This window comes from Orussus abietinus, unplaced genomic scaffold, assembly GCF_000612105.2.
Source record: "Orussus abietinus isolate OABI.00-Male unplaced genomic scaffold, Oabi_2.0 scaffold104, whole genome shotgun sequence".
Lineage (NCBI taxonomy): Eukaryota > Metazoa > Arthropoda > Insecta > Hymenoptera > Orussidae > Orussus > Orussus abietinus.
This window is the reverse complement of record NW_019394277.1, coordinates 174434-201269: the sequence shown is the minus strand read 5'-3', so window position 1 is coordinate 201269 and position 26836 is coordinate 174434. Positions and strand designations below refer to the sequence as shown.

The 26836-nt window shown below is 42.4% G+C and overlaps 1 protein-coding gene across 1 annotated transcript; it reads left to right on the top strand.

Annotated features, from left to right (window-relative positions):
* The first annotated feature begins 1855 nt into the window (after positions 1-1855).
* On the top strand, positions 1856-18612 carry LOC105699159 (carbonic anhydrase-related protein 10). The gene is made up of 10 exons (XM_012423947.1): positions 1856-2056; positions 8645-8751; positions 9504-9554; positions 10331-10659; positions 15010-15105; positions 15223-15289; positions 15422-15576; positions 16762-16890; positions 17259-17307; positions 18201-18612. Exons 2-10 carry the CDS (start codon positions 8688-8690, stop codon positions 18215-18217), a joined length of 957 nt encoding a protein of 318 aa, XP_012279370.1. The 5' UTR covers positions 1856-2056; positions 8645-8687; the 3' UTR covers positions 18218-18612.
* The last annotated feature ends 8224 nt before the right edge of the window (positions 18613-26836 follow it).

Here is a 26836-nt window from a genome sequence, read left to right as displayed (position 1 = left end):
TCGATTTCAGCGTTACTTGAGCAATCCGCATTTTTCCATCCTCCGGTACCTCCGCCACCCATCATCTATAAAGTTCAACGGTGCTAAATCCGTATCGTTACATTCCAACCGTGAACATAAATAATAGATAATTCTATCCCTGTCGCGGTACCGAAACAAATAGTACCTTCCAAAAGATATCAACGTCTAATCTCCTTCGATCGAAGCCGAAATAAGAAGCGTGGAGATTTCAGCGTCCGGCGAAGCCGGCGCGGCGCGGCTTCGGCTTCGCGACCGGTCCGGCAGATGTCGCGCGCGGCGCGTTGGAAATCGATAAGGTCCGTCTTCTTTTCGGCCACAGGGTGGCGGGGTCGGCTGCCGGTTCCTTACCATTTTTCGCTCGCCGTCCGAGGCGAGCTGTAACTCATCGAGACAAAATTCCGCGCGGAGGTAGCGTTAAGGATGCCGCTTTGAAAATCGATAGCGCGCCTCTCGCTATCCTGCGGACAGCCGAGGCAGGCTGGCGTCGGGGCGCCACGGCCAATGCCGGCCTCCGCGCTGCCCGGCGGGATATTATTACGAGAATCGATCGGCCTTATCGGCCGTTCGGTCGCCGTTACGAATTAATTCTAATCGCGATCCCGTGGCCTTTCCTTCTCGCTCGTCCTTCGTCCTGGCGCGGGGCGCGTGCGCCTCGCGGCCGCAAGCGCGAAAGACGTTCCTCCGCGCGGGGCGCGTCGATGCGCACCGCGACAAGGAGAAATAGACGAGGGCGACCGAAGGAGGAGGAGGAGAAGGGAAGACAGGGACTCGCACGCGGTAGGAGCGAGGGAGGAAGAGTGACGGGGGGAGAGGAAGGGTCTAATCCGCGCGGCGGCCGAGCGGCCGGCGAGGGGAGGAAAGAGAGAGAAGGGCCGGCCGAGAGGGTCGAAGAGAGAGCGCGCTCGAGGAAGGAGGATATCCCCGCCGAGGACGAGGGGAGGGGGCGAGCAGCGTGCGCCACCCGCTGGGTGGGGGGAGCGCGGCGCGCGCGGGGAAGCGAGACGGACGACTCACGCAGGGGAGCGCGCGAGCGAGAGGGAGAGTCGGGGGCCGATCGCGCAGGCGCAGGGAGCGCGCCTGCCGTGGTCGTTCGTAGGGCAGTCGTTCCTTCGTCGCTTTAACGAAATTATTCCAACGTCGGGATAACCGGCTCGCGGCTCCGCCGACGTTCCTTCCACTCCACGGGGACGCCGTCTCTCGTCGGCTGCGGTCAGTACTCGAGGTAGCGCGACCAGGCAGCGCCGCCGGACCGAGGCCGGAGGGCGACCCGTCTCCCGACGACCGGAGGACCGAAGGACACGGTTCGATCGGTCCTCGCTCGCCGCTGGTCGCCGCTGGTCGCCGCCGCCGCCGCCGCCGCCACTCGTCGTGGTCTCTCCGCGGTCTCTCCGCGGTGTCTCTCCGGCACGACGGTACCCAGTCTCTATCGCCACTTTTATTGATCCCCGGCCGCATGGGGCCCCCTTGGGCCGAGTCTCGAGCGGGGCCCCGATCTGCCCGAGGGTGCGCGCCTCCGGGTGGGGAAGTGACCGGAGGAGTATCTCGCCGTTCCCTGAGACCGCGCGCTCCTCCACCGGGGCGCTCACTCGGCGGGATCGGTCCTCCGTCCTGGCATGCGTTTACGTTCAGTGCGCGTTTCCGCGGACACGTTCTGCCGACGACTCTCGTTCCGGGGTATCGTATTCCGCGGAAGGGTGGCATAGTTTATACTCTTTCCCTTTTCTCTACGATTTTCCGGCCTTCGTTTCCGCTGAGTGGACCGCCGGAAACGGAACGCGACGCAAGGGAACTCGATAATCGTCCGACTCTGACCATTTTTCAGGTTCTCGGAAAGGTGGAGGAATGGGGAGATACGAGTGGTAAGGGGACGGAGTAAGACGCGACGGCGTCGACGTACCCGGGGGTGGAAACCATCGGCCAGACGGAGCCTAATCCAAGGACAGTTTGCTCTCCCGCTTCGGTAACCCGGGTGAATAACCGCGTCCGCTTCCACCTGTGGGATACAAAAGTACACACTCCAGGACTGCGACTGCGGGTAAGGGGTAAGCGGACACAGGTGTAGCTTTCTCATCCCCCGTGCCCCCTGGAGGCCTTCGAATTAAATCAGCCTCGACCGTCCATTCGATTCCATGGTGCTTTTAACGCGCGATAACCCCGTAGCTCCGTGAAATCCGATTTAACGGAACCACGATATTTTTTAAGACACCCCTTTCCCCTGATTGCTCCCCGCGTTCGAACTCCGATTTATTATTTACATATTTTCCGTTAGTCATTTTTCGCACCTTCTCGTCCCTCGAGGATATGATTCCGAGGGTGACATTCATCCCAAACTCTCGTTATTTATTTTTTTTAATGAATTTTTTTTGTATGAATTTATCGTCGATCTTTACAGCCTCTCTGCAAAATTTCTATTATCTATAAGAGTATCATTTTCTCCCCGACGTACTTTCCGCATTTCTGCCTTCACGGAAGATCCTACTTTCGAAACGAATGTTGAAACGTTCCGTTCGGATAAACTAGCAGAATTTTTTACGTGTAGATTTGAAGAAACCCTTTTGTTGCGAGCTTTCCGTGGCGGACGACTTGCACCGCAAGCGAGGGGATTCGGCCCGGGTCATTTTTCACGTAACATCGGCCGCCGTTAATGGGGTGGGTGGAAACGTGAATTTAACTTGGAAACGTCGTTCTGCCCGAGGAAAGTAGAAATTGCTGTCGAGGCCCAGACTTGGGGATGATCCCGGAAAAGACTAGTCCGTTCGTACTCGTGTCCGAAATCCTCAGTCGGTGGGCAAAAGTCCACAGACGGCAAGAGTTGTCGCAGCCGCCGGGCTGAATAGGTGGCAGGTGTATCTTTCTCATCACTTACGAGGGTAGACTGTACAGAGTGTCGGTACTCGAATCCGTAAAATCCTGAGTACCTTATATCCCTCGGAAGAGGAGGTAATTTTGCAAAACAATGCATCGCGTATATTTAGCGCGCATAACTGTAGCGTATGCGCGCTTACAGATGCAAACACGGATTGGAAACTCGGAGACGACCTTCGTGAAAATTGGACGACGAAGACGAAATACGATTAGAAACGCGCCAGCATAGGCTGTCCTGTTTTTCATTGTCATTCGGGATAACTGAGCACGGTTTAATGTATTAACTGACTCTTTAAGGTGAAGTGAAACACCCTTCAAATCAGTCGATTTGAAGACAACACTTTTTTTTTAAGGGTATTGGACACAACTGTCCGAAACTTTGATACATGACTCATGATCATCTAAGAATTGTCCTGACACATTGAAAATTTTGATTTTTCAAAGAAATTTTTTAACTCAGCCCAGGCCAGAACCAAAATGGCGTCGAGCTCTCATATTTTGATGGATATACTATTATCGAAGGCTCTGATATGAGAATCGAAATGGTCAGGACAATTTTACGACAATTTAGAACACTCTGGTCATCGATAAACTCGCATTTGAACGGGATAAAGGCAAAAAAAGTGTTGTATGCGCTTCTATGCCAAAACGATGGGAATACGAGGTCTCGGAGTGATGATTTAATTAACCTGGAAATCACAAATGGTGCAGGGGGTCCCTCTGCAGTCAATTAGAGCCCCAGAAAGCATAAATCCAGAGGATTTCTGGAGTTTTACTTCGATTTCTTTATAATTACTGTACGAAAACGACAGGTGGAGTATGCCATTTGGTACAATACCCAATATAATTCGACACAGCTGTCGATATAAAAACGAACGACGGCAATGTAGGCATTTAGAAAAATCTTCTTTATCGACGTCGACCAAGTTCCTCGACGTGTTTCACTTAACCTTAAATTGGATTAGTCTGCAGATTCTATATTAAAAAATGATTAAGATTCGTGTTCGATTGGCGAAAATTCCGGGAGTTTTGGATTTTGGAGCACTGTTAGGGATATATTGGGTTGATACGTCATTACGGACACTTTTTGTTGAAACGTGAACATTGAGAGGGGCGGTCGGTTCTCGATACAAAGTTTTAAAAATGTTAAAGTTAAGAGTTAATTAAACCATTAACTGGGGAAAATTATTCAACCTCGAGATATAACAACCAAGTTTGCGGACCGGCACAAAAGCTACCACTTTTGAATTCCCGCCGGTTTTTTCATTCGTTCAGCCCTTTCAGAAACTTTTTTCCTGGGATCTTTTTAACTTAAGTTTAAACTTGAAAAAGCATGCCCCGCGGAAGGAAAACAGAGGCACAACTCCGAAGTTTGATTGTTCGGCTCCGTGACGATGAATCCTGGACTTTTAAACAAATTGCCGACCATTTGAAGAACGACAAAGGCTCGATCCACCGCATTTATGGCCGTGAAAAATACTCCTCCAGATAAGAATAATCGGGCTCAGCCATGGAAAACTAACGAGAGATTGACATTAGACATTTATCACCGCCCTAATGATCAAATTAACAAATGTTCGATAAAGCCAAGAAGTAGTATAAAAAAATGAGAACACTGCGTTGTAACAAAAATCTAATCCATTGCCCATCACGTTGGTTAACTTCTTATTCTTTTTCATTCCTCTTGAACTCTTAAAAAATATATTTATTTACCCCGTTTTTACTCCGTCTTAGCAAATTAAGTTATTATATGTCAAGTTTGCGAATTTAGTTGCTATATCTCGAGTTAGGATTTTTATTACATCTTTCGTTTTTGCTTCGGTCCCAATTGAAGCATCCAATGAATTGTGTAAACCAATTCAGCATTGAAACTGAGGTCATGCCATTGACATAAGAAGTTAGGGTTAGGCCTCAGTCAACTCTTTTCAAACGAAATATGTCTTCTAACTTTCTTATCCCGCGTTGAGAAACAAAAAGTTAGTACAGTTGGTGGGGAAAGCATATTCTTTCCGGAGTAAGTTCGGCGACATCGGCGGCATCGCCATCCCCAAGGGGTCTTCCCAGTGTCTTCTTCCTCTCGGAACACGAAGACGCACCTCGCGCGAGATCCGATCGATCTATCGAATTGAGAAGTGAGAACCCCCACTCGAGTTTTCTTAACCTAAGAATACACCGGCGGAGTAGCCTAAAGTGGCACGGAGTAGAGTGGAGTGGCTAAGACCGGAGTGGAGGAACTCCCAACCCCCAGCGGTGTCCGACGTCGACGACTAACAAGGAATATCGCTGTGTGTGACACCGGGAATCTGGTTGAAGTGTCTTTTTTTACCGTTGCGTGCGAGTGCTCCGCGGCGAAATCCTAAAGCCATTTTCCCCGCATTCGGGGATTCCTGCAACAAAAAAGAAATATAGCTACATTTTTCAAGCTCGGCTTCCGCGTGTCCATTGTTGCCGGAAAACCAAGCTGGACGGATCGAGGCGGGCCTGGATTATATTTCTAGAAAATATTTACGGATTGAATCGTGAATTAAAAGCGTGATCTTTGTATTATGAAATGTAGAGAGAGAAAGTCGCGTTTAAAACCGCGAATCGGCGGATTTTTATATTTTCTGCTCGAAATCGAGCTTGCGTAAAATTCTGACATGGCGGAAATACAACTCCGTTATTGCGGATGTTAAATTGTGGGGGATGTGATATAAAGTATCTGACCCGTAAGAATGGGGGTGATGGTACGAATAACCGTACGACGTATTGAAATCTACTTTGAATAGTTTCCGCTTTCTAAAGTCGTAGTTTGCGGGCAAACGACTACAAGATTTCGTTATTGAGACCTCATGCAACGTCAACAAAGTGTTTCACTAGCGTTTCCCTTGGCAAAGAAGCATCTCACGTGAGATCGAATTCGCATTACACGAGTATACACGGGAAGGAGCGAGGATGTCATACCACGCGAAGAGGCAGTTTCATCCCCTAGAACCATATCCCGTCAAAATGGAAATATTTTTTGTTTTTCATGCCTCAGAATACTGGGAAATAAAACCGGCAAATGGAAGCCTTTCGGCAAAAACGACGCACCTCTAACACGTTATCATTTTATAAACTACCGTGCTGAACGCGGAGCTCAATACATCATATCATATCAAGGGGAAAAAAAAATATGAATAACAGTATCGCCTATAAAATTGCTATGAAATAAATATAACATCTATTTAAATTCAGTTTGAAATTGTTATAAGGTGAATTATCACACTTTATTGTAGTTCTGTTGTCCGTTTATTCGTTTGTTCGATTGTTTTTGCGCAGGTTTCAGAATGTTCGTCAAAGAATTTAAAGTACCTAACGAACGGATATCAGGAAATGGTAAAAAGCGCCCCCCCTAACAAGTGTTCGCCTCCGATCTTATTGAGTTTCATATATGTTGATGAACACAAAAATCTAAGTCTCTTAATGACATTTTGAAGAATTACCACGTTGACACGACTTATACGATGAATTGGTCACGATATAACCCAATAAAGGTAGTCGGGATATACCCTAATACCACCTACATTCATTGTTTACACCGATGTGTAAATGTTTATTGGTAAAAAGCGAAAAAACACGGATTCTTCATTTTTTGTGAGCAATCACATCGCGTAAGTGGAACTTAAGTAGGAGTGCTCGTTTATTAGATATTACAAAAAAATGTCTCCTGAAGGGTAGTTCACCCCCTTGGGGGGGTGTAGCATTGCTGAACAATATTGTGTTGTCACCGTCCTTATACAGAATACGTTTATGCAAAGTTTCGTCGAAATCCCTCCACTGCTCCTACGAAAAATATTTAAAAAACCGATTTTTCGCTAAACTTTGGGGGGTTGTTTCACCCCTTAATTGTGGACCATTGCAGATATAAAAAAACACGTGTCTCTCAGATTTTTATGTTCTTCAACATATATGAAACTCAATAAGATCGGAGGCGGACACTTGGGAATGTTCCCTTGTAAGTCGGATCCGTAGACTTTAGAAATGTCATTCATTTTTTAATCGCGCATCTCTGAGACCCTGTACAGGACCAACAATTTCAACATTTTCACCTAGTAGCGCACAAATTGAACCTCGGAGTTCTTCGGCAGCGTTGGTTTCGAAATTGCCATCAGTTTAATCCGTTTGTTTCACAATCTTGTCTTCGTAAAGTCTGGCCACCCACAAATTCGCCTTCTCCCACACAGTAATCCCCCGAAAGTTACAGGCGCATCGGGGTCTGCACCCTTCTAAGTACATTACTAAACGTCTACAAGCAAAGTTCTTCCCGAAACCTGAGATACCTTAAATATTGGGTTGTTCGGAAAGTAATTTCGTTTTTTTTTTTATGAAAATGAAAGACGATTTTTTTATAGCGAATAAATATTTTATCGAATTACATATTGTCCATTCTGGTCCAATGCCTTTTGCCATCTTTCTGGAAGTAGCAGGATTCCACGCTCATAAAATGTTTGGTTTTGCTGTCAAAAAAATGATCCAGGTGATTTTTGACCTCCTCGTTGGAAGTAAAGGTTTTACCGTCTAAAAAATTTTGTAGAGACCGGAACAAGTAATAATCGGAAGGTGCCAGATCTGGAGAATATGGTGGGTGTGGCAGTATATCCCATCCAAGCTGTAGAAGCTTTTGGCGAGTTAAGAAACTTGTATGAGGTCTCGCATTATCTTGGTGAAACGCTACACCTTTTCTATTGATCAATGCTGGTCTCTTTTGTTTGAGTGAATTATTCAATTTGTCCAGCTGGTGACAGTACACTTCAGAATTGATCGTTGGGTTGTTCGGTAGAATCTCAAAAAAAAAAACGATTCCTATGAAATACCACCAAACAAATACCATCACCAATTTTTGATGAATTTCGGCTTTCGAAGTTCTGTGAGCCGGTTCATCTTTTTTACTCCATGACCTCTTGCGTGTAACATTGTTGTAGACAACCCGTTTCTCGTCCCCAGTGATGATGCGCTTCAAAAATGGATCATTTTCTTGACGTTTGAGAAGCAAATCACAGACGTCAATGCGATGACACAAATTTCTTTCCGTACGAACACGAGGAATCCATATGTCGAGCTTTGAGATTAAACCTAGACGTTTCAAATGATCATGAACGGTCGAATTCGATAAATTTAATCTCTCAGCGATTTCACGAGTTGTTATTCGCCTGTTTGCATCAATTAATGCCTTTATCGTGTTTTCATCAGCTTTAAATGGCCTTCCAGAACGTGGTGCATCTTCAATATCAAAATTGTCGGATTGAAATTTTGCAAACCAGTTTTGACCCTGGCGTTCCGTCAATACATCTTCTCCATACACGTCGGATAATTTTTTTCTTGCTTGAACAGCATTTTTACCTTTTCGATAGTAAAAAATTAAAATATGCCGAAAATGCCGCTTTTCACTTTCCATATTTGAAAGGGTACCAACCAAAAACCACTGCGTAGAATCAATCAAACTTTTTCACAAGCAAGCCTTGCTAGATCAGTTGTCACAACATATAATGATTATGCGGCTTAAGTGTGAAGTTGGCCGTGAAAAAAAAAATTAAGTCCTCTGTTGAGAAACAACGAAATTACTTTCCGAACAACCCAATAGGTTGTGTTTCTACGGTATGTAACGATCATAAAGCTTAATTTTTTAAGTGATACCAACCACGGAGCAGATATGCGTAAATGACCCTTTATCCGCATAAATAGTTCATTATTGCAAGCTGTTACTTTACCTCCGCTGGACGGAAATCCTTTGTTTCAGGAGCCTGGTGAATAATGTTCAATTGACGAAGCGGCTGCTAGGAATGGCCCCATACAGCTCCGTCTTCTTGGGGATCTGGGGAGTCTTCGTTCTTACACTGATTCAAGGTGCTTTAACACTTTGCATAAATTTCCCCCGAAGAAATAATTAGTCGAGCTGTTTTCATCCTGCCTTTGCAAATATTTTAAGAACGCAGAATTTGAATGACTACCCTGGTAACTCGTTATCTATAAACCCAAAGTATAAATTCGAGGTTTTAGAAAATCTTTCGTGGAATAAGAAGTAACTCTTAAGCCGATTAGAAAAACTTCCACCGAATCACGGAAACGGGAACATTCTAAAGATGTGATTTCTCTGTCACCTTTGTAGCGATGTAGAATTAACGATTTTTAGTTTATTAATAGCCTTTAAAAGTCGTGGGTCATTGGACCGAAGTACGTTATATATTCTGTGATAAATACAGCACCGGTCTGATAAATAAGTTAACAAGGGTGCCCGTGAAACGGTATTAAATCCTGATAGAAATCTGGAAATAGATGTTATAATTACTCTAGCTACAATTGTACGACTTCTGGTACCAATCGATCATACTTAGTGATCAATTATTATCCCATTGGCAATTCATTTGACACGTATCCGTTAAACGTTTCCTTATACAATTATACGCAGTTTCAATAAATTCGGACTTGGACTTGAAATTGTTTCAACAATTTTAGCCTATTTTCTGGATTGTCTAATATGTTACGCGCATTTAGCCTCTGCGGATTTAGCAAAGTTCTCCGGATTGTCTCTGCTCGACAATCGGGTTTCGCATTAGAATTTCCAAGGTAATTTAACTTTGAACATCGTAACTTTTCAGAATCCAAGCCCGTCAGCTGGGAGGAATGGTGGACATACGACGGGATTTCTGGTAAGTGCTTGTTAACAACCTTAATTTCAGCCATTACTCGTTTACTTCATCATAATATATTGCATGGAATGAATAATCGCTTCGTCATGACAATTAAGCCATTACCAGAATTGGAGATAAAATAAATTGCTGATTATATTACTTTAAATTATCCGCGATTTAGTATTTATATAGTTAAATAAATGTATACAATTTTCTAAGCCCTAAAAAACATGCTTCGTGTATTCGTGTATCAGTGGCTGATATTATGGTCTTTTACTAACAATATCTTATTAATAAGTAGGATAAAAATAATTAAATAGATTACTAAAGCAAAGTAAAGCAGTATATTAAACAACGCCATTACTCAAAGTAATCCCTACGTTTTTGTTTTCTTCTCAATTTCTTTACAACATTCATCGTTCATGTAAAATCTCAGCTGATAAATGTTTATTATAGATAGCTTATCGGCAAAGTCAGAAAGGCAGGTTTCCGTCAAATCTCAATATTTCGTAGCCTTCCACCGAATTTCACTTTCAAGTTGATTACAAAATATTCATAAAAAATCCTTCATCGCCTAGGCCTATGACCAAAATGATATTATCAAAGAAAACGGTCTTTATTCTTTTCAAGATCTCAGGTATCGGCCATACCTGTTATACCCGTTACCGAAGCACCTTCCCAGGGGGATAATCGGTTTGATAGAGGTGAAACGAGTCGTTGGAAAAAGTCTGAAAAGTCGCAAATTGCCGACCACAGGGTGCACAAGAGTAATCCTAAATGGAACCGGGTTTCAGGTCCCGCGTTCTGGGGTCTCATCAATCCCGAGTGGTCCCTCTGCAACAAAGGTCGCCGACAGTCCCCGGTTAACCTGGAGCCGAAGCACCTCCTCTTCGACCCGAATCTGCAACCTCTGCACCTGGACAAACATCATGTGAGCGGGGTGCTCTCCAACACCGGGCACGGGATCGTCTTCGTCGTCGACAACGACATCCGCCTTCCCGTCAACATCTCCGGAGGCCCTCTCAGCTACCGATACCAGTTCCATGAGATACACCTCCATTACGGGCTCACCGATCACTCCGGAAGCGAGCACACGGTCGACGGATACGCCTTTCCGGCCGAGGTGGGTTCCTCCTCGTACCGCCTGCCGGAACCACTCTAATCCGCACTCATTAAGAGTGCTCCCACACGAGGGATGAGGGTATTAACCAGGATACTTGGGACGTTCTTATTCCCTTTTTGCAACCTTCGCACCCCTGGGAACTGTCACCGGAATCCCTGGAACAGCGCGTTTGCGAATTAGCCCATCAGGGCTGTTTCACTAGTTTCAGAATGGAATTTAAATTACTTTACGGTGCTTGTAATGCAACATGCCGCGATGAAAATTCAACATTTGGAATGGCAGATCTGCACCTTTGATGAGTTGCTTAAAAATCGGTTAAGGTGAAGTGAAACAATCAAATCAGTCGATTCGAATACAACACTTTTTTTTAAGGGTGTTAGACCAAACTGTCCGAAACATTGACACATCAGTCCTGATCATCTAAGAATTGTCCTGGCACATTCAAAATTTGGATTTTTCAAACAAATTTTTTAACTCAGTCCAGACCGGCGTCGAGCTCTCATATTTCGATCGATATATAATTATCGAAGGCTCTGATATGAGAATCGAAAGGGTCAGGACAATTTTACGACAATTTAGAACACTCTGGTAATCGATAAACTCGCATTTGAACGGGATAAAGGCAAAGAAAGTGTTGTATGCGCTTCTTTGCTAAAACGATGGGAATACGAGGTCTCGGAGTGAAAATTTAATTGACCTGGAAATCACAGATGGCACAGGGGGTCCCTCCGCAGTCAATTAGGGCCCTAGAAATCATGAATCCAGAGGATTTCTGGAGTTTTACTTCGATTTCTATATAATTATTGTACGAAAACGACAGGTGGAATATGCCATTTGGTACAATACCCAATATAATTCGACCCAGCTGTCAATATAAAAACAAACGTCGGCAACGTAGGCATTTAGAAAAATCTTCTTTGTCGACGTTGATCAAGTTCCTCGACGTGTTTCACTTCACCTTAAGGGGGTTGGAAGATTGTGGATACCTTATAATATGTGTGTGTTTAAAAGGGAACGAAAAGGTATAGGAAATGTTGACTTACGGGGCTGTTATATTTCATGTTTTACGGGGAATTTAAGATAAAGTGGATTTAAAATGTTTTAAAATGGTGGGCTTGTAAAGGAAAGTCCTGATTTCTCTCTCATGGTGAGCGTGATTCAGGAGAACAATAAGTTTGAAATGGAGTGTCACGGTGGTTGTAGAAACTAGGACAGATTATTTAAGAACCGAAGGCAAGAATTTTTACAAGAATTTTTGTTCCAAAGATGTTACTAATTAAAGTATAAAAATCAGTGATTTTCATTGGCTCTTTTCTTACTGGAATCGGAATTTCTCTTTCATCGAAAATCTGCACCGTCGGTTCATAAATAATTCCTTCTAGTCTCTAAAACCACCTAAAATATTGTTTTTCTGACCTCCAGAATTTTCACGCCTCGATAACTCCGCCATTTTGAAACATTTCAAACCTATTTTACTTTAAATTGTCCTTAGAACATGAAATAAAACAGCCCCGTAAGCAAATATTTCCTATGACTTTTCATTTTTATTTAAACTCATTTTAATCAGAACACATTTCACACAACTATTAACCCCACTAATGGACGTTGATAGAAGTTCATGCATGAAATTGACCGAATATATGAACTGAGGGCATTATTAGTTGTTTGAAAAAGGCATGTATTTTAGTGATTAATGGTAGAAGAAAAATGCTATTAACAGGTTATCACGTTTTCTCGGTTAACAAATGATCCCTCTGGTCCTCGGGAACGACGCGTTAAAGTTTGAAAGAATTTTGTACGCTATCTTTGAAAAATAGTAACCGAAGTTGTTGGTAAACTCGGTAAAATGTCGCCGTGAAACCCCTTAAGGCGATGTCAAGTTTTGGAAAGGGTTTCAGCCCACACATAGCCGCAAGATATCTGGAGGTGAAATGGAAAATACGTATTTGTAGGAAAAATGTCGAAAATGCAGAAGCTTTCAGGTAACATTAAAAAATCGTGTATTTTTGAACAAAAGGTTATCACGTCAAGGTACATCATTTTTCACCATTGCGTATAAAATCAACAAATATTGATTTTGTTTTCTCCATCTGTTACACGTACCATGCAGTACGATATAAAATTTAAAAATACTAGTAATGAACATCCGGTAACAAAAAAAAGATATTTTAAAAGGATAACGTTTAAACGGTAATAGGTTGGCGAAAAGGTATCTTCACCATTCCAGTTGAATCCAATTTTCTGTTTCAGCAGGCAATATCATTGCACGGGTTAGCTTTTTGCTCTTTTCAATGCGAGTATTAATTTAACATCAATTTAACAACGTTAAAATGAGTAATTACTCCACTCGTTGCGAAACGCTTCGCCCAAGGGGAGGCATGGAGTTCTCTTATTTCTGAAATGTTTTTAAAATAATCCGATCTAACATTAATTAAAAACGGATGTCGGAGAACGTTTGATGGAAATTCATGGGAAGGTGATTTTTTACTCCGGAGAATCTCTTGAAAATAAATTATCAACCGATAGCAATTAACGAAACGTATAATTGGGTACAACCGGATCGTTCATACCGTTTTCATTTCAATTGTTTATGTTTGTTTGTCACCGGACATTTGGTCTGGCGTTAAAATTAGAACACGGTGACACATAGTCTCATGCACACATGTCCTCCCCACTCGGCACGTGTTCTGAACATGTTAGGAAATTTCCAGATCCCAGCACTTTCTGCCTACGTGACACCAGGACTTGGTACTTCCCTTATCCTGGGATTTTGGGACGCGTTTCCCAAGGGACGCATCTCCAAGTCGTTCGTCCAGATAAACATATAAACGTTTCACCGTTTCCAGACTCTCTCCAAAATCCGCGAATTCTTTGGAGATCTCTCATCTAAATCGATCATTCGCGATAAGACCACTTTCCTCGAAATACCTTCTTTACCTCTAATTCCTATAGCAATTATCTCCCTTTTTCGTTATACTTACCTCTTCAAAAGCCCTATTTTAAGGTGAACTGAAACATCCTTCAAATCAGTCGATTCGAATACAACACTTTTTTTTAAGGGTATTAGACCCAACTGTCCGAAACTTTGACACATCACTCCTGATCATCTAAGAATTGTCCTGACACATTGAAAATTTGGATTTTTCAAACAAATTTTTTAACTCAGTCCAGACCATAACCAAAATGGCGTCGAGCTCTCATATTTCGATCGATATACAATTACCGAAGGCTCTGATATAAGAATCGAAAAGGTCAGGACAATTTTACGACAATTTAGAACACTCTGGTAATCGATAAACTCGCATTTGAACGGGATAAAGGCAACAAAAGTGTTGTATGCGCTTCTTTGCTAAAACGATGGGAATACGAGGTCTCGGAGTGAAAATTTAATTGACCTGGAAATCACAGATGGCGCAGGGGGTCCCTCCGCAGTCAATTAGGGCCCTAGAAATCATGAATCCAGAGGATTTCTGGAGTTTTATTTCGATTTCTTTATAATTATTGTACGAAAACGACAGGTGGAGTATGCCATTTGGTACAATACCCAATATAATTCGACCCAGTTGTCAATATAAAAACCAACCGCGGCAACGTAGGCATTTATAAAAATCTTCTTTATCGACGTCGATCAAGTTCCTCGACGTGTTTCACTTCACCTTAAGATTACAATCCTTATCTCCCTCTTTCAGATACTACACGATTCCACCCAGTCGGTCTTCCTCTTCTAGCGATCCCATTTTTCAACGTCCGTTATCTCGGTTCACTGAAAACGCGATTTGATTAGCGAGAAGCGAGAATAACGAAATAGTTGCAGGTGCAAGCCTCCAAGTTAAGTGCACAGCTGTTACGGCAATTATTCCGTTCCAGTTTCCACGCCTTATTATTTATTACATAAATGGTCCTTCGCATCTGGGGCATATTATAATCCCACGATAAAGGAGAGAATCCCCCTACGCGTTTCCATTTTTAAAATTCAATTCACCAACCTAAACGACGTCGAATTTCTGAAAAGGACATCTGCACCACATCATTTTATCCTATATATCCGGAGGAATTGTACGTCTCACAAACGAAAGATCTGAAAATGAAGAAAAACCGGAGTCGCGTACCAATTCAACTCAATTAAGATTCCTCGGCGTAGTTAACCAAGTCAGAGGATAATTGCGCGTTTCCCCAAGGAATTGCGCCTTAGGTACCAACACGGTACAATGCATCGGGGACCCGACATTAGGAACTCAATCGGCATTTCTCTTCCTTGCATACCTATGTACGCGTATCTCCAGTCGCTCCATCGAGACGTTCCGAACTCCGAGAACGACACCGACTGACGAGGACAAAATGTCTTTTCAGATCCAGATCTTCGGGTTCAACTCCCATCTGTACAACAATTTCTCGGACGCGTTGCATCGTGCTCAGGGCATCGTGGCGGTGTCCCTCTTGCTGCAAGTACGTGCTCAATCTGGCCGACGTAACAAGTACCCCATCGCGCATTATCGACAGCCGAGATTCGCGACCGCGATACATCATGATCGTACATATCGTGTTATCTGGGATCTCTTTCAGGAGGGCAACCTCTCGAATGCGAGGCTGAGGACGTTCACGGACCAGCTGGAGAAAATCACATTCCACGGTAAGTGGTGTAAGCAAAATTGCACGTAAGGTGCAGTGGTCGGCGAATGCACCCCGTGCATTCTCGAGCAAGATGCGTATCAGCGCGTGCACGCGTGTCGGAGTGACATTATCCGAGGTACGAATTGCGCAGGGGATGCCGTGAAAATTAAACACTTCACCGTGTACGATCTGCTGCCGGACACGAAGCATTACATGACCTACGACGGCTCCACCACGATGCCGGCCTGTCACGAAACCACCACGTGGATCATACTCAATAAGCCCATATACATAACGAAGCAGCAGGTAAGACTCTTACCCTAGTTTGGAGTAAATCATCCCTCGTCGAACACGTACGCCCGAAATACGTTACACCTGTAAATGTGTCACGAGAGGGTGAACCTCCTCGCTCCTGCCATGAGATAGGTAACACGTAAGTCGTCTTGAAAGGTGGGAATTAAGGCGTCACGTAATCCGTATGTTTACCCTTCTGCGTGTACCGGAAGCGTGCAATCATCGGGTATTATGCAGAATGCCCAGATGAGGCGAAGAACAAGGGAAATGGTACTAGAAATGTTTAAGAACTGTTTTATGCCTGGTTTAAAATCGACTTGGAAGGAAAAATTACTTGAGGGTGACAATTGGTACGAAATATACATCGTTTGATAAGTGGATATAGAAATGGTCTAAGAATTGTACACTTTTATTCGAAAGGGTTATTAATGAGGATGACAATACTATGTAGGATCAAATTTCAAGTGTCAGGATTAACATGAACGGTTGATTTAACAAAAAATTAATATAAAAAAATTGAATACATTGAAGAGTACGTCTTAAAGATCTCAGAAAAAGGGAATTGATTTTCCCTCCGACTTCGCTGGAGCTCTCCTCAGTCAGAACTAACTCCCATTTGATCATTCTCATCCAGCCTCACTCTAATTTCTTTCTCCCTCAATTCATATTCCTCACTCTCTCATTCCCACACTCATCAATACATTTCTTTGTGCGTCAAAATTCTCACTCACTGAGTCATACGGCCGCTCGCACTTCACGAACTCTCAACCACGCATAAACGGTGTCACCTATCGAGCTGTCATTTAATCTAAATACTTCTCATTTCACCCCACAATCATAGAAATATTACATTTCACTCTAACTTCTATTTAGTCTTATTCTTAATCTTTATTGCCTTATTGGCGACACAACTATTCGTATATTTAAACGCTTTCATTTTTTTCTTTATTCTATTAACTTTATTGGACCGCACAGGGCACTGACACTACAGTTATATTTTTCTTTAATAATAGCAACAATGCGTGGCTCGCTATATGCACACAATGATAGTATCGATACGAGCTAAGGGGCGTTATATATGTGGTGTATATAACTAGGAATGAAAATATTAAAGGTAACGGGGGTAGATGGTTGAGGCAAGAAATGTATGTCGATGACCAAGAGTTGATGATCTAAACGTGCATATTAATATTTTAGATTCTCGCCCTGCGCCACTTAATGCAGGGAAATAGCGAGAATTCAAAAGGGCCGCTTGGAGATAACTTCAGACCACCGCAACCTCTTCATCATCGTTCGGTTCGAACGAATATTGACTTTAAAGTTCAGGTAAAGTATATCCATCGTCTAATTCTCTTGATGCACGTCTAGGGAACAATGTGAACTAATGCGTAATGTTTGCCTAATTATGCACAGAGAGTTTGGGAATATGCTATAACGTTGTTTTCGGTGAAGATTTCAGCAATTATAAAATCCTCTGCTGAAATTAAAGCAATTAAATGTAATTTTCGATACGTTTGTTAATGAAGGTGATAACTAATGTTTACTACCTTGGAGGACTGGTATCTTAATTCCGTTATCACCTGTTCCATTCAGTGTTATGTCACGTTGTTCTTCTTATACGTACTTGTCGAGCGTAATTATCTTTTCCATTTAGTATGCAATAGTAAACAATGAATTATTTCTTTCAAATACAGCAAGGATCTAAAAACTGCCCAACGATGAACAGGGATATATATTACAAAGGTATATATAATGAAGTATTTCTAAAACGCGTCATGAACTCGCAGAAACAGTAATTTGACCCTTAACTATCGGTGATATCTTCCAATTTCCTATTTTCACGTGACATCGTAAATACTTGGACATATATAATTCTATGAATAATGAATACCGAGGTTTAATATATATTATATAAATTTTCTCAATAAATGCAAATGCAGGCGGAACTAGAATACGAGCGAATAAACATTTTATGAACTTTTATCTTTCTTAATATGACTCGTGCTTATGGTACAATATAACTCTTCAATTCAAAGTGATATCCATTGGAAGTTTCAGAAATATTGTTTTCTATTGATCGAAATGTATTTTATTGGAACATACTCTAAGACGAACCGTAATGCATCAAATCACAGTATTGTCATAACTTTCTCAACAACTTAGGTAATATAAAAATAACATCCGAGGAGTCTCGTTTGTGAAACTTTTCTCCAAACTGGGTATACCAAATCATTTAATGTTTTATCACGTGAATATGAAGGTCCTAAGGAAGGTCCTAACACCTACGAAATTTAAACTCTTTTCAAACATGTTTATAACATATTTTTAATTCGTTACAAAAAACTAAATGTTACGGGTATTAGAGCGTTTTTCGGGGTCTTCTCATTCATCTAACAATATTTCAACTGTTCGGAGAAAAGTTTCATAAACTATTGACCACTCAAGTGTCACTTTTGTATTACTTAAAAAAAAAAGATATTATAAAATTGCAGTCCTTTTAAATTCCATAGGAATCTTATCTTTGTTCTGAATATGTAATTTAAAAATGAGGGTTATCTATTAACCGAAAAGTTAAGGGTCAATCACTGTGATTCGAGTGTTCACCCAAATCGTGATGATCTTTTGTCATTTATTAGCTAACAGCTGGAAATAGCCATGAAGCCTCGAGGAAGCTTCGATCGAACCGCAGTACTACGCTTTCTTTCGAAGGAGTTGGAACTTCGCTGTAAAAAATTGACATATCAACGCGCACACGAGATGCGAATCTTTGGGACGGGTGGATTCGCGTCGACGTGAGGAGAGAATTGCTTCGTTGTAACTTATTAGACGTGAATTGCCAAGTATGTTTCCAGTAACGGATAACCTATAGTTACATAGCGAATTAAAAGTATCGTAAGAGTATATGATATATTATATACATATATCGATTACTATGAAAGCTATTGACTATCGTCGCCTGCGAGGGTGAGATGCGACTATGTATAAAAATGCATACGTGACAAAGCGTATGACCGAGCGCAAAGTTTATACTATATTCTTGTAATAAAAATGGTTAAAAGCCAGACAAAGGGGTATCATCGAGTAGGACCACGACCTTATACGTGAAAAGACCTACGTTTGTTGACAGGGAAAAAAAGTTTGGGAGGACGAATATCTCATGAATGAGACGTTAAATTCGGATACGAGTCTGCCAGAATTAATTTCCCATATTCAACCAATAATATTTATAAAAGATACTTGTTGGTTGTTATACATCTCTATATTTCCTACGTTGACTAACACATGAAACGACGACAGTCCATCCATTTATGCTACTTAATATTGCAAAACCATGAACATAGTTATATTTTGTGAAACACCGGGAACTAAATCAATTTTCGCAATCAAAGAACATGGTTATCTGTACGTTTTAGTACGTTATCGAGTAAAAGGTGTCACCAATACAGGTCTTTATCCCACGCACTATCTCCCGCTTTTTAAACTGTAATTTATTACGTGATTCCATTCCATTGTTCGTTTCCATCCATAGACACCCTTAGTTGTATGGAACTCATAAGCCTTATGAACTTTGTTGAAAGTCGAGAGCCATGTTCAACGATGCTTTTAACGACCGGTAGTACCCGATGATTCCAATAGAAATGTCTTTTCATCGATTTGTACTTGTTACTGTTCCATGTTCAAGCACTCATCCCTGATGGCCCTGTTGCTTCGAGTCAATCCGACAGAATAGCGAATTTCCACGAACAATACCCACTCGGTGTCGATAATGCAGCGGTTTATTTATTTCATATTGATTCGCATTTCTCTTATATCCTTCCGTTATCATACCGACAACGCGGACAATATTGTAGCCTTCCTCTTCCAACCTTTCACAGGCGCTTTAAAATGAACAATTTTACAGTTAAAATAAAAAGCTTGCTTAGATGAATCCCTTTACATGAAATTGTCCAGTTCTTTTATTTCGGTTCATTTTGGAAACGGTCTCATATTTATTCACATCGTCGAATGCAATAGTTACTAGATACAAATTAGTATCCCTGGCATTAATCCAAAGAATAGCAGAAAGATGTAATCATTACATTTTTATCACGCGAGGAATTAAATGACTGACAATGAGAAGCTTTGAAATAAAGAATCGCATTAAAAAAAAAAAGAGTATGTAAGTTGAATAGTTCGAATAAGGCTTGGAGTCATAATATGTGTATTAAAATCGACCGGCTGAAAATTAGAGATTAGATTAACACTCGACATCGTTCTTTTCGAAAATGAACGCAGTTCATGTTTCGTCGTATACCTCGATTACCGTTTTTATACAATTAATAAATATGCCTTTTTACGCCACATTATTTATAAAACATTCCTTTCAGACACAGGAATATAAATGTCTCAAAGTTAACATTACATCTACCTTTCGGTAAATATTATACTGCACAACGAACACGTCGCTATAAATCTTATTTACTTACGATAATGATTTATAGCCCAGGGGGAAAAATTAAATCAGCCTTGAAATAAAACAAACACAGCTGTCAATATTACCCTGTGCACAAATTGGCAATCCATGAAAACATTAGCAGAGATCGCAATTTAACAAAATTTCGAATTTCGCTGAACACCGTAAACAATACAAAAAAAAAGGAAAACGCTGATCCTCGTTATAATATAAATAATATTTATTTGCGTCGCAATTACATCGCCACCAATTGAGTGGCACTTGGCGCGCATTTTTATCCGAAAAACTCTCTATCAACGAGAAACGCAAATTTCCCCTCCTCCTTGAAGCAGACTATCCAAAACTGGAATAAATTACCTCGATCTCTCGACATGTACCAGGATATCGATTAAAGCCGCAGGACAGGTGCCTACCGGAAATAAAGTTTCATCGACCGAAAGTAACGCTAACTCCCCTCAATCCGCCCTCCACTCCCCGAAATAAGGAAGCATATAAAAGTCCCTCATCCCCAGGGGGATCCATTCCGGCAGAAGTCGCCTCCGTGCGCAAGGTGCCTGCCAAGTCACGGTGGACCCTCCTCGCCTCCCCAAAATCCCGAAAAATTGCCGGCAGAAGAAGTAGGTGGCGCCACCTACCCCGTAGTTCTCATCAGTTACCTTGCCCTTACGCGAGCGTCTCCGCGAGAGGGGTAGATGTAAGGGCGTCGAAGGTCCGCCGAAAGGTGCGAGTGGCGAGCGGGAGAAGGACGGCACATGGGAGGGAGGGTGACGGGAACAGGCGGAGTGGGGAGGGGAGGGGGGTAGAATTTCATTGAACGCTCCCAGAATTCGACGGTGCTGCTCCGCCGGCTATGCGGCAAGAGCCTCGGGAAGGGAGAGCAGTGACGGGCGGCAGGTTTACGGAGGCGTCGTAGGGCTGCTACGGATCCGCGAGAGTGTGCCGAGTCGAGACGGGAGCAGGCCCATTCGGCGAGGAGGCCGGGATGGATCGCAGCACCCGGCCTGGATTAGGGTGCCGGGGCAGGAGGAGGAGGTAAAGAGCGCTCGAGAGCGGCGCCAGGCGCCGGAACCTTCGGCCTCGGTCTCGACTCCGGCTTCGGGTTTCTGGTGCCGACCGTAACGGATATCCCCTCGCGATGGCTCGCGACTCCCGACGATGAGATGCCCGCGCAAAGGCTCCTCTGAGGGTCCCCGCGCGCGGCCGCAGAGTGCCACCTGCGGGACGCGCTGCTCCGTCGACGCCTCCTGGACCGCGGCGGTTAGCTCCGACCGACGCCGAGCGCCCGCACTCGCGTCACTTCGGGGACGGGGAAGACCCCAAACGCACAACAAGGAGTGGAAGTAAGGACTAAGGGTTAAGAATTATTTATACCTCTAGTGTACGCTCGAGGATCCGGGACTACGCCTGTTGAGCCTATTTACGTATACGTGCTGTGATTATTCGTACGTGGGGACGTTTTCCTGGCTCTCGCCTATACTCGTCCGGCATGTTCGGACTCTCTTAGGACGAGCAACGAATGATTCGTACATGCGGACTAGTTTTTCCTGGCTCTCGCCTATACTCGTCCGGCATGTTCGGGCTCTCTTAGGACGAGCAACGAATGATTCGTACGTGTGGACTGGTTTTTCCTGGCTCTCGTCTGTCCTCGTCCGGCATGTTTGGGCTCTCTTAGGACGAGCAACGAATGATTCGTACGTGTGAACTAGTTTTTCCTTGCTCTCGCCTATACTCGTCCGGCATGTTCAGGCTCTCTTAGGACGAGCAACGAATGATTCGTACGTGCGGACTGGTTTTTCCTGGCTCTCGCCTATACTCGTCCGGCATGTTCGGGCTCTCTTAGGACAAGCAACGTAAATTAGTGTGCCGAGGAGTGGCGCGAGAAAGTGGTTGGAATCGTTTCGGCCGATCGGGAGCTAAATAGAGTGATCTGTACCTTATCAATACCCGACCCTGTTGGAAGATGTTTTCCTCCGCGAGGTGAGTCGCCGATTTATGAGGAAATTTACTCGGATGTGGAAACTCCTCTCGGCGGATGTTTAAACACTGGAAAATTGAATGTTCGGTCTGTTCAGGGAAGGGCCTCGGATCGAATGACGTCAAACGTATTGATTTTTTAAATCGTTTTTCCGCGTTTTGATGTTTACGTGGGAACCGAACTATATCCGGTAGGGAGAGATGGACGAGAAGTGGAAAATATCGGATCAAAATACGCGTTTCAATGCGTCTGCGTGCGGGAGTGGTTGGTTGAAACATGTATTTTGGCCGGGCACGTCTCCTTTCTCTTTTCGGTTCTCTTTTTATGGGTTATCGAAAATCTATGGTTTGAGTATTAAGAGCCTAAAGGGTTCGGATGTATGGGGCGGATTATGCCGATCGGTGAATATTAGATCAGAGCAATTTGGGGACATGGTTGGGATAGTTCATTGTCAATGCGGAGCACGGACGAGAACTTATTTATATGAGCCTTCTGGTACGCGAGCAACGCGTAAGAATATATATTTAGTACAACGTATTCGCTTGGCAAAAACGTAAATATATGGCTGACCGTTTGGGATGATTTCCCTTGATACGGTGTTGGCAAATGATGTACTATCGAACCGGGAAACGTGCCCTCCAACGTTTTGGGGCGCAAACAGATACGGTGTCCAAGATCTCGTTGAACGCAACTCGTGTAACACAGGACAAACTGTCAAGATAATTAGAAGCAAACATTCTGCAGGATATGAAACACTCGAGTGCTGCCCGTGCAATTTCGTGCCGTTATATCAAACCAAATTAGCAACGGAGAAGTGATCCCGTCGTTCTTCGGAAACGAGTTTAAAAGTTAAAATTGCCTAATATGAATTAATAACTCGCTTATCAAGAACGAACATCAAGATGAACAGTTAGTTGAACGGGGAAGGAAGAATTTGCAGACCCATGATTACGCGATCTTTCTTCGTCGATAAGATAAATCGTCCAATTTAGTCACATAGTGCGTAAACTCCACGCCATTGATAATTTACTTATTCAAATTAAACTTGATAATGATCATCGTAGTATAATATGCCGCAAATGGTGTAACATTTATTCATTCATGTAAATTAACTTACAGCGGCATAAGATCGACACCGGCAGTTACTTACAATGCGGTTGTGCCTCGATCGAAGACCGTTCATCAAACCCTACAGAGGACGGAGTAACAAGATTTATTCCACAGCTCGATGGCAAAGTCCTCTTGACATGTGCGACAAAATAAAAGTAAGAATTCAGACAGGGACGGTAAATAAGCCTGCTCCGAAGTTTTCCAAGCTCTTTAAGGTGAAGTGAAACCCCCTTCAAATCGGTCGATTCGAATACAACACTTTTTTTTAAGGGTATTAGACCAAACTGTCCGAAACATTGACACATCACTCCTGATCATCTAAGAATTGTCCTGACACATTCAAAATTTGGATTTTTCAAACAAATTTTTTAACTCAGACCAGACCGGCGTCGAGCTTTCATATTTCGATCGATATATAATTATCGAAGGCTCTGATATGAGAATCGAAAGGGTCAGGACAATTTTACGACAATTTAGAACACTCTGGTAATCGATAAACTCGCATTTGAACGTGATAAAGGCATAAAAAGTGTTGTATGCGCTTCTATGCTAAAACGATGGGAATACAAGGTCTCGGAGTGAAAATTTAATTGACCTGGAAACCACAGATGGCGCAGGGGGTCCCTCCGCAGTCAATTAGGGCCCTAGAAATCATGAATCCAGAGGATTTCTGGAGTTTTACTTCGATTTCTTTATAATTATTGTACGAAAATGACAGGTGGAATATGCCATTTGGTACAATACCCAATATAATTCGACCCAGCTGTCAATATAAAAACCAACGGCGGCAACGTAGGCATTTAGAAAAATCTTCTTCATCGACGTTGATCAAGTTCCTCGAGATGTTTCACTTCACCTTAAAGTCGTCTCCAATTTATTGGACGACGACTTGTTACGTATTGCTGGACTATTAGCGAGAGGGTATGACCGAGGTATCAGCTAGTCATCGATTTTAGGAAACAGGAATATTGTATTAGGGAACCCATTACGATTCCATATCAGAAGGGCTATTTGAGCTATTGTTCCACTACCAATGTAATCTGTGCTGTTGTAATCCGATTTACAAGAGCGGTACGTCGATCGAGGATTATTGCATTTACATGCTAAACGAGGCTCATCGAAAGGGAATTAACGGCAAGAAATGACACTCGGAGTGGACAGGAAGAGAGCAGTTTTCCATTCCTTTTCCGCACCCGGGAATAGAAGTGTGTACAAAAATCGAACGAAGAGCAAAGTCGAGAAGCGCTTTAAAGGAAACGGCCTGCAATTGGCTAATGGAGCTTTTAAACTCTGCCTTTAATAACGAAGGCCGAACTCCAAAAAGGCAGCCATCCATTTTGGTAGGCCACGTCAATGCGAGACCGCGCGGACGACGAAATTCGTATATTCAAAGCGCAAAAAGCGGGTCAATTGCCACTTGACAGAGAGTGTCCCATACACTCAATTAACATCTATAATAAAACCCAAATTGTGCTCCGAAAAAAGCGCCTCCATTAATTACAAGAGAATGGAATGATTCCGGTTAATGCAACATTTATAGATTAGATGGCTATGATTTCCATTGCGAGCGTAATCGCGGCCGCAATTGAGTTTGGAGGATAGTATCAATTTTATCCTCCTGTGCTTATCAGGAAAATACTCGCGTTTGATGCGATGCGGAGGAACGTTGTTTTATAGCTGAGAGTGTCCCATACACTCAATTGTGCCCATAATTATGAAAGTGGTCTAAGTCATATATTTTTTGTTTCGAAATTACATTGAATTAATTTCGTTCGAAATAATATGGCGTGAAATAATTGATAAACTCATTTTTTTTTTAATTTTGACTTAGACCACTTTCATAATTATGGGCACAATTAACATCTATAATAAAACTCAAATTGTGCTCCGTAAAAAGCGCCTCCATTAATTACAAGCGAATGGAATGATTCCGATTAATGCAACATTTGTAGATTAGATGGCTATAATTTCCATTGCAAGTGTAATCGCGGCTGCAATTGAGTATGGAGGATAGTATCAATTTTATCCTCCTGTGCTTATCAGGAAAATACTCGCGTTTGATGCGATGCGGAGGAACGTTGTTTTATAGCTCATGGCTCATCCACGTTGAAAGAGACGATCGCAATCTACATTTGCAGCAGTATTTGCGAACAACTCGCCGCTAGCATTCGCTCCTAGTTTGCCTAGATTTTCATCCCAACAAATCGCCTCGGTCATAACTCTGCTTGCAAACGACTCGAAACACAACCTTTCCCAGATCCTTCTACACTGACCCGACACTTTTCGTCGACGTTAAACCGTTTTATGTCTGCCCGCAGTAAACCACGCCACTCTAATTGCTTATTGTGTACGGATGTATTCGGAAAATAGCTTTCATTTGTAAGAGCATTCAAACGTTGTTGTACTACATGTCGTTCGTGCAGTCAATTGTCCAGCAGTTCATCGTTTGATGCAAAACCACAATTTACTCTACCAGACCTTATCGACATGTACCTACAACGTACTGGAAATTATAGTTTTCATAAGAGCTCTAACGAGAAATTAAAACCATAGACGGTAATGTAGTAAAGTATAATTCTATTTTAATAGAATGAAATCGTAAGCTACAATAATTGAAATTTAATAATGTATAATTGGAGACTCGCATCTTTGACATCGTCCAAAGGTACTCTTTTCCCGGGAAGTCAATTTCTTTTAATAGTTTTTTATGATTTACCGTTTCCTGAAGGTCTGAATTTAGATTGAGTTTTCTTCAATTTGCCTAATTTACCTAAACCATTCCTGTTAATGATGTTTGGAATTTCAGAAATTGCTCCTTGCAAAATGTTATGTCGTTCCTCCTCTTTTTGTAGGTTAATACCTACTTTTACCCATTTCTCTTGCTTAAATTTAACTAGGTAAACTCCAAGAGTAGTTAATGGAAGAATTAATGTTAATGGAAAATAAACATCGGCCAACGTATCTGAAACACTGTACCGTATTTGAACATTCATTTACATTAATGCCTAGAAGAAAGGTCAACAAATGTTCCTGAGATAAAAAATTGAACGAATACGTCCAAGAATAATGATATGGAACGGAAAGGTTACTTGTAAGTACACCTAGACAAAAAATACTTTGATTTATCGCTGTACAGTAATTTAAAATGGGCTGCTGAAATGTATACATTATTGAAGAATACATTTGTAACTTTCAGTAAAATAGGTACCAAAAATAAAGACTAAATATCTTCCTCAAAGTAAACATTACTAACAAAATACATATTAAATTCACACTCGGACAGATCAATAATCTTAATTTCAGGAGGTGTACTCCTCAATTTCGAAATTGCTAACGTAACGAAGAAAGCACTTCTTGTTAACATCCTCGTGTTCGGTAATCTAAGGAACAGCAATTTATATAAAGCTAAATGCAAATTATAAATCTCGGCGAAGTCTTGGGTCCCTTTGCTGGAACTCTTCCAAAGGGGATTTGCACTTTGAGAAGTTTCAGTAAAGACTTTCTCAAATTCAGTGTGTGAGGTCAAATATAAATAAGCATTAACGGAATACGCTGCAAGGCACATTATTCGGGACACATCCAACATTTGCCTTGAAAAGTCTTTGCGAGTCTTTGTGAGTCTTTTGGAGGCCCTGCTACTGGATTAATCCCAACGAAACTTCATTCAGACTAAATTAAGCCATTCCGGAGATGAACATTTCTGTCGGAGAAAAAATGCTCACTCGACGCGGATA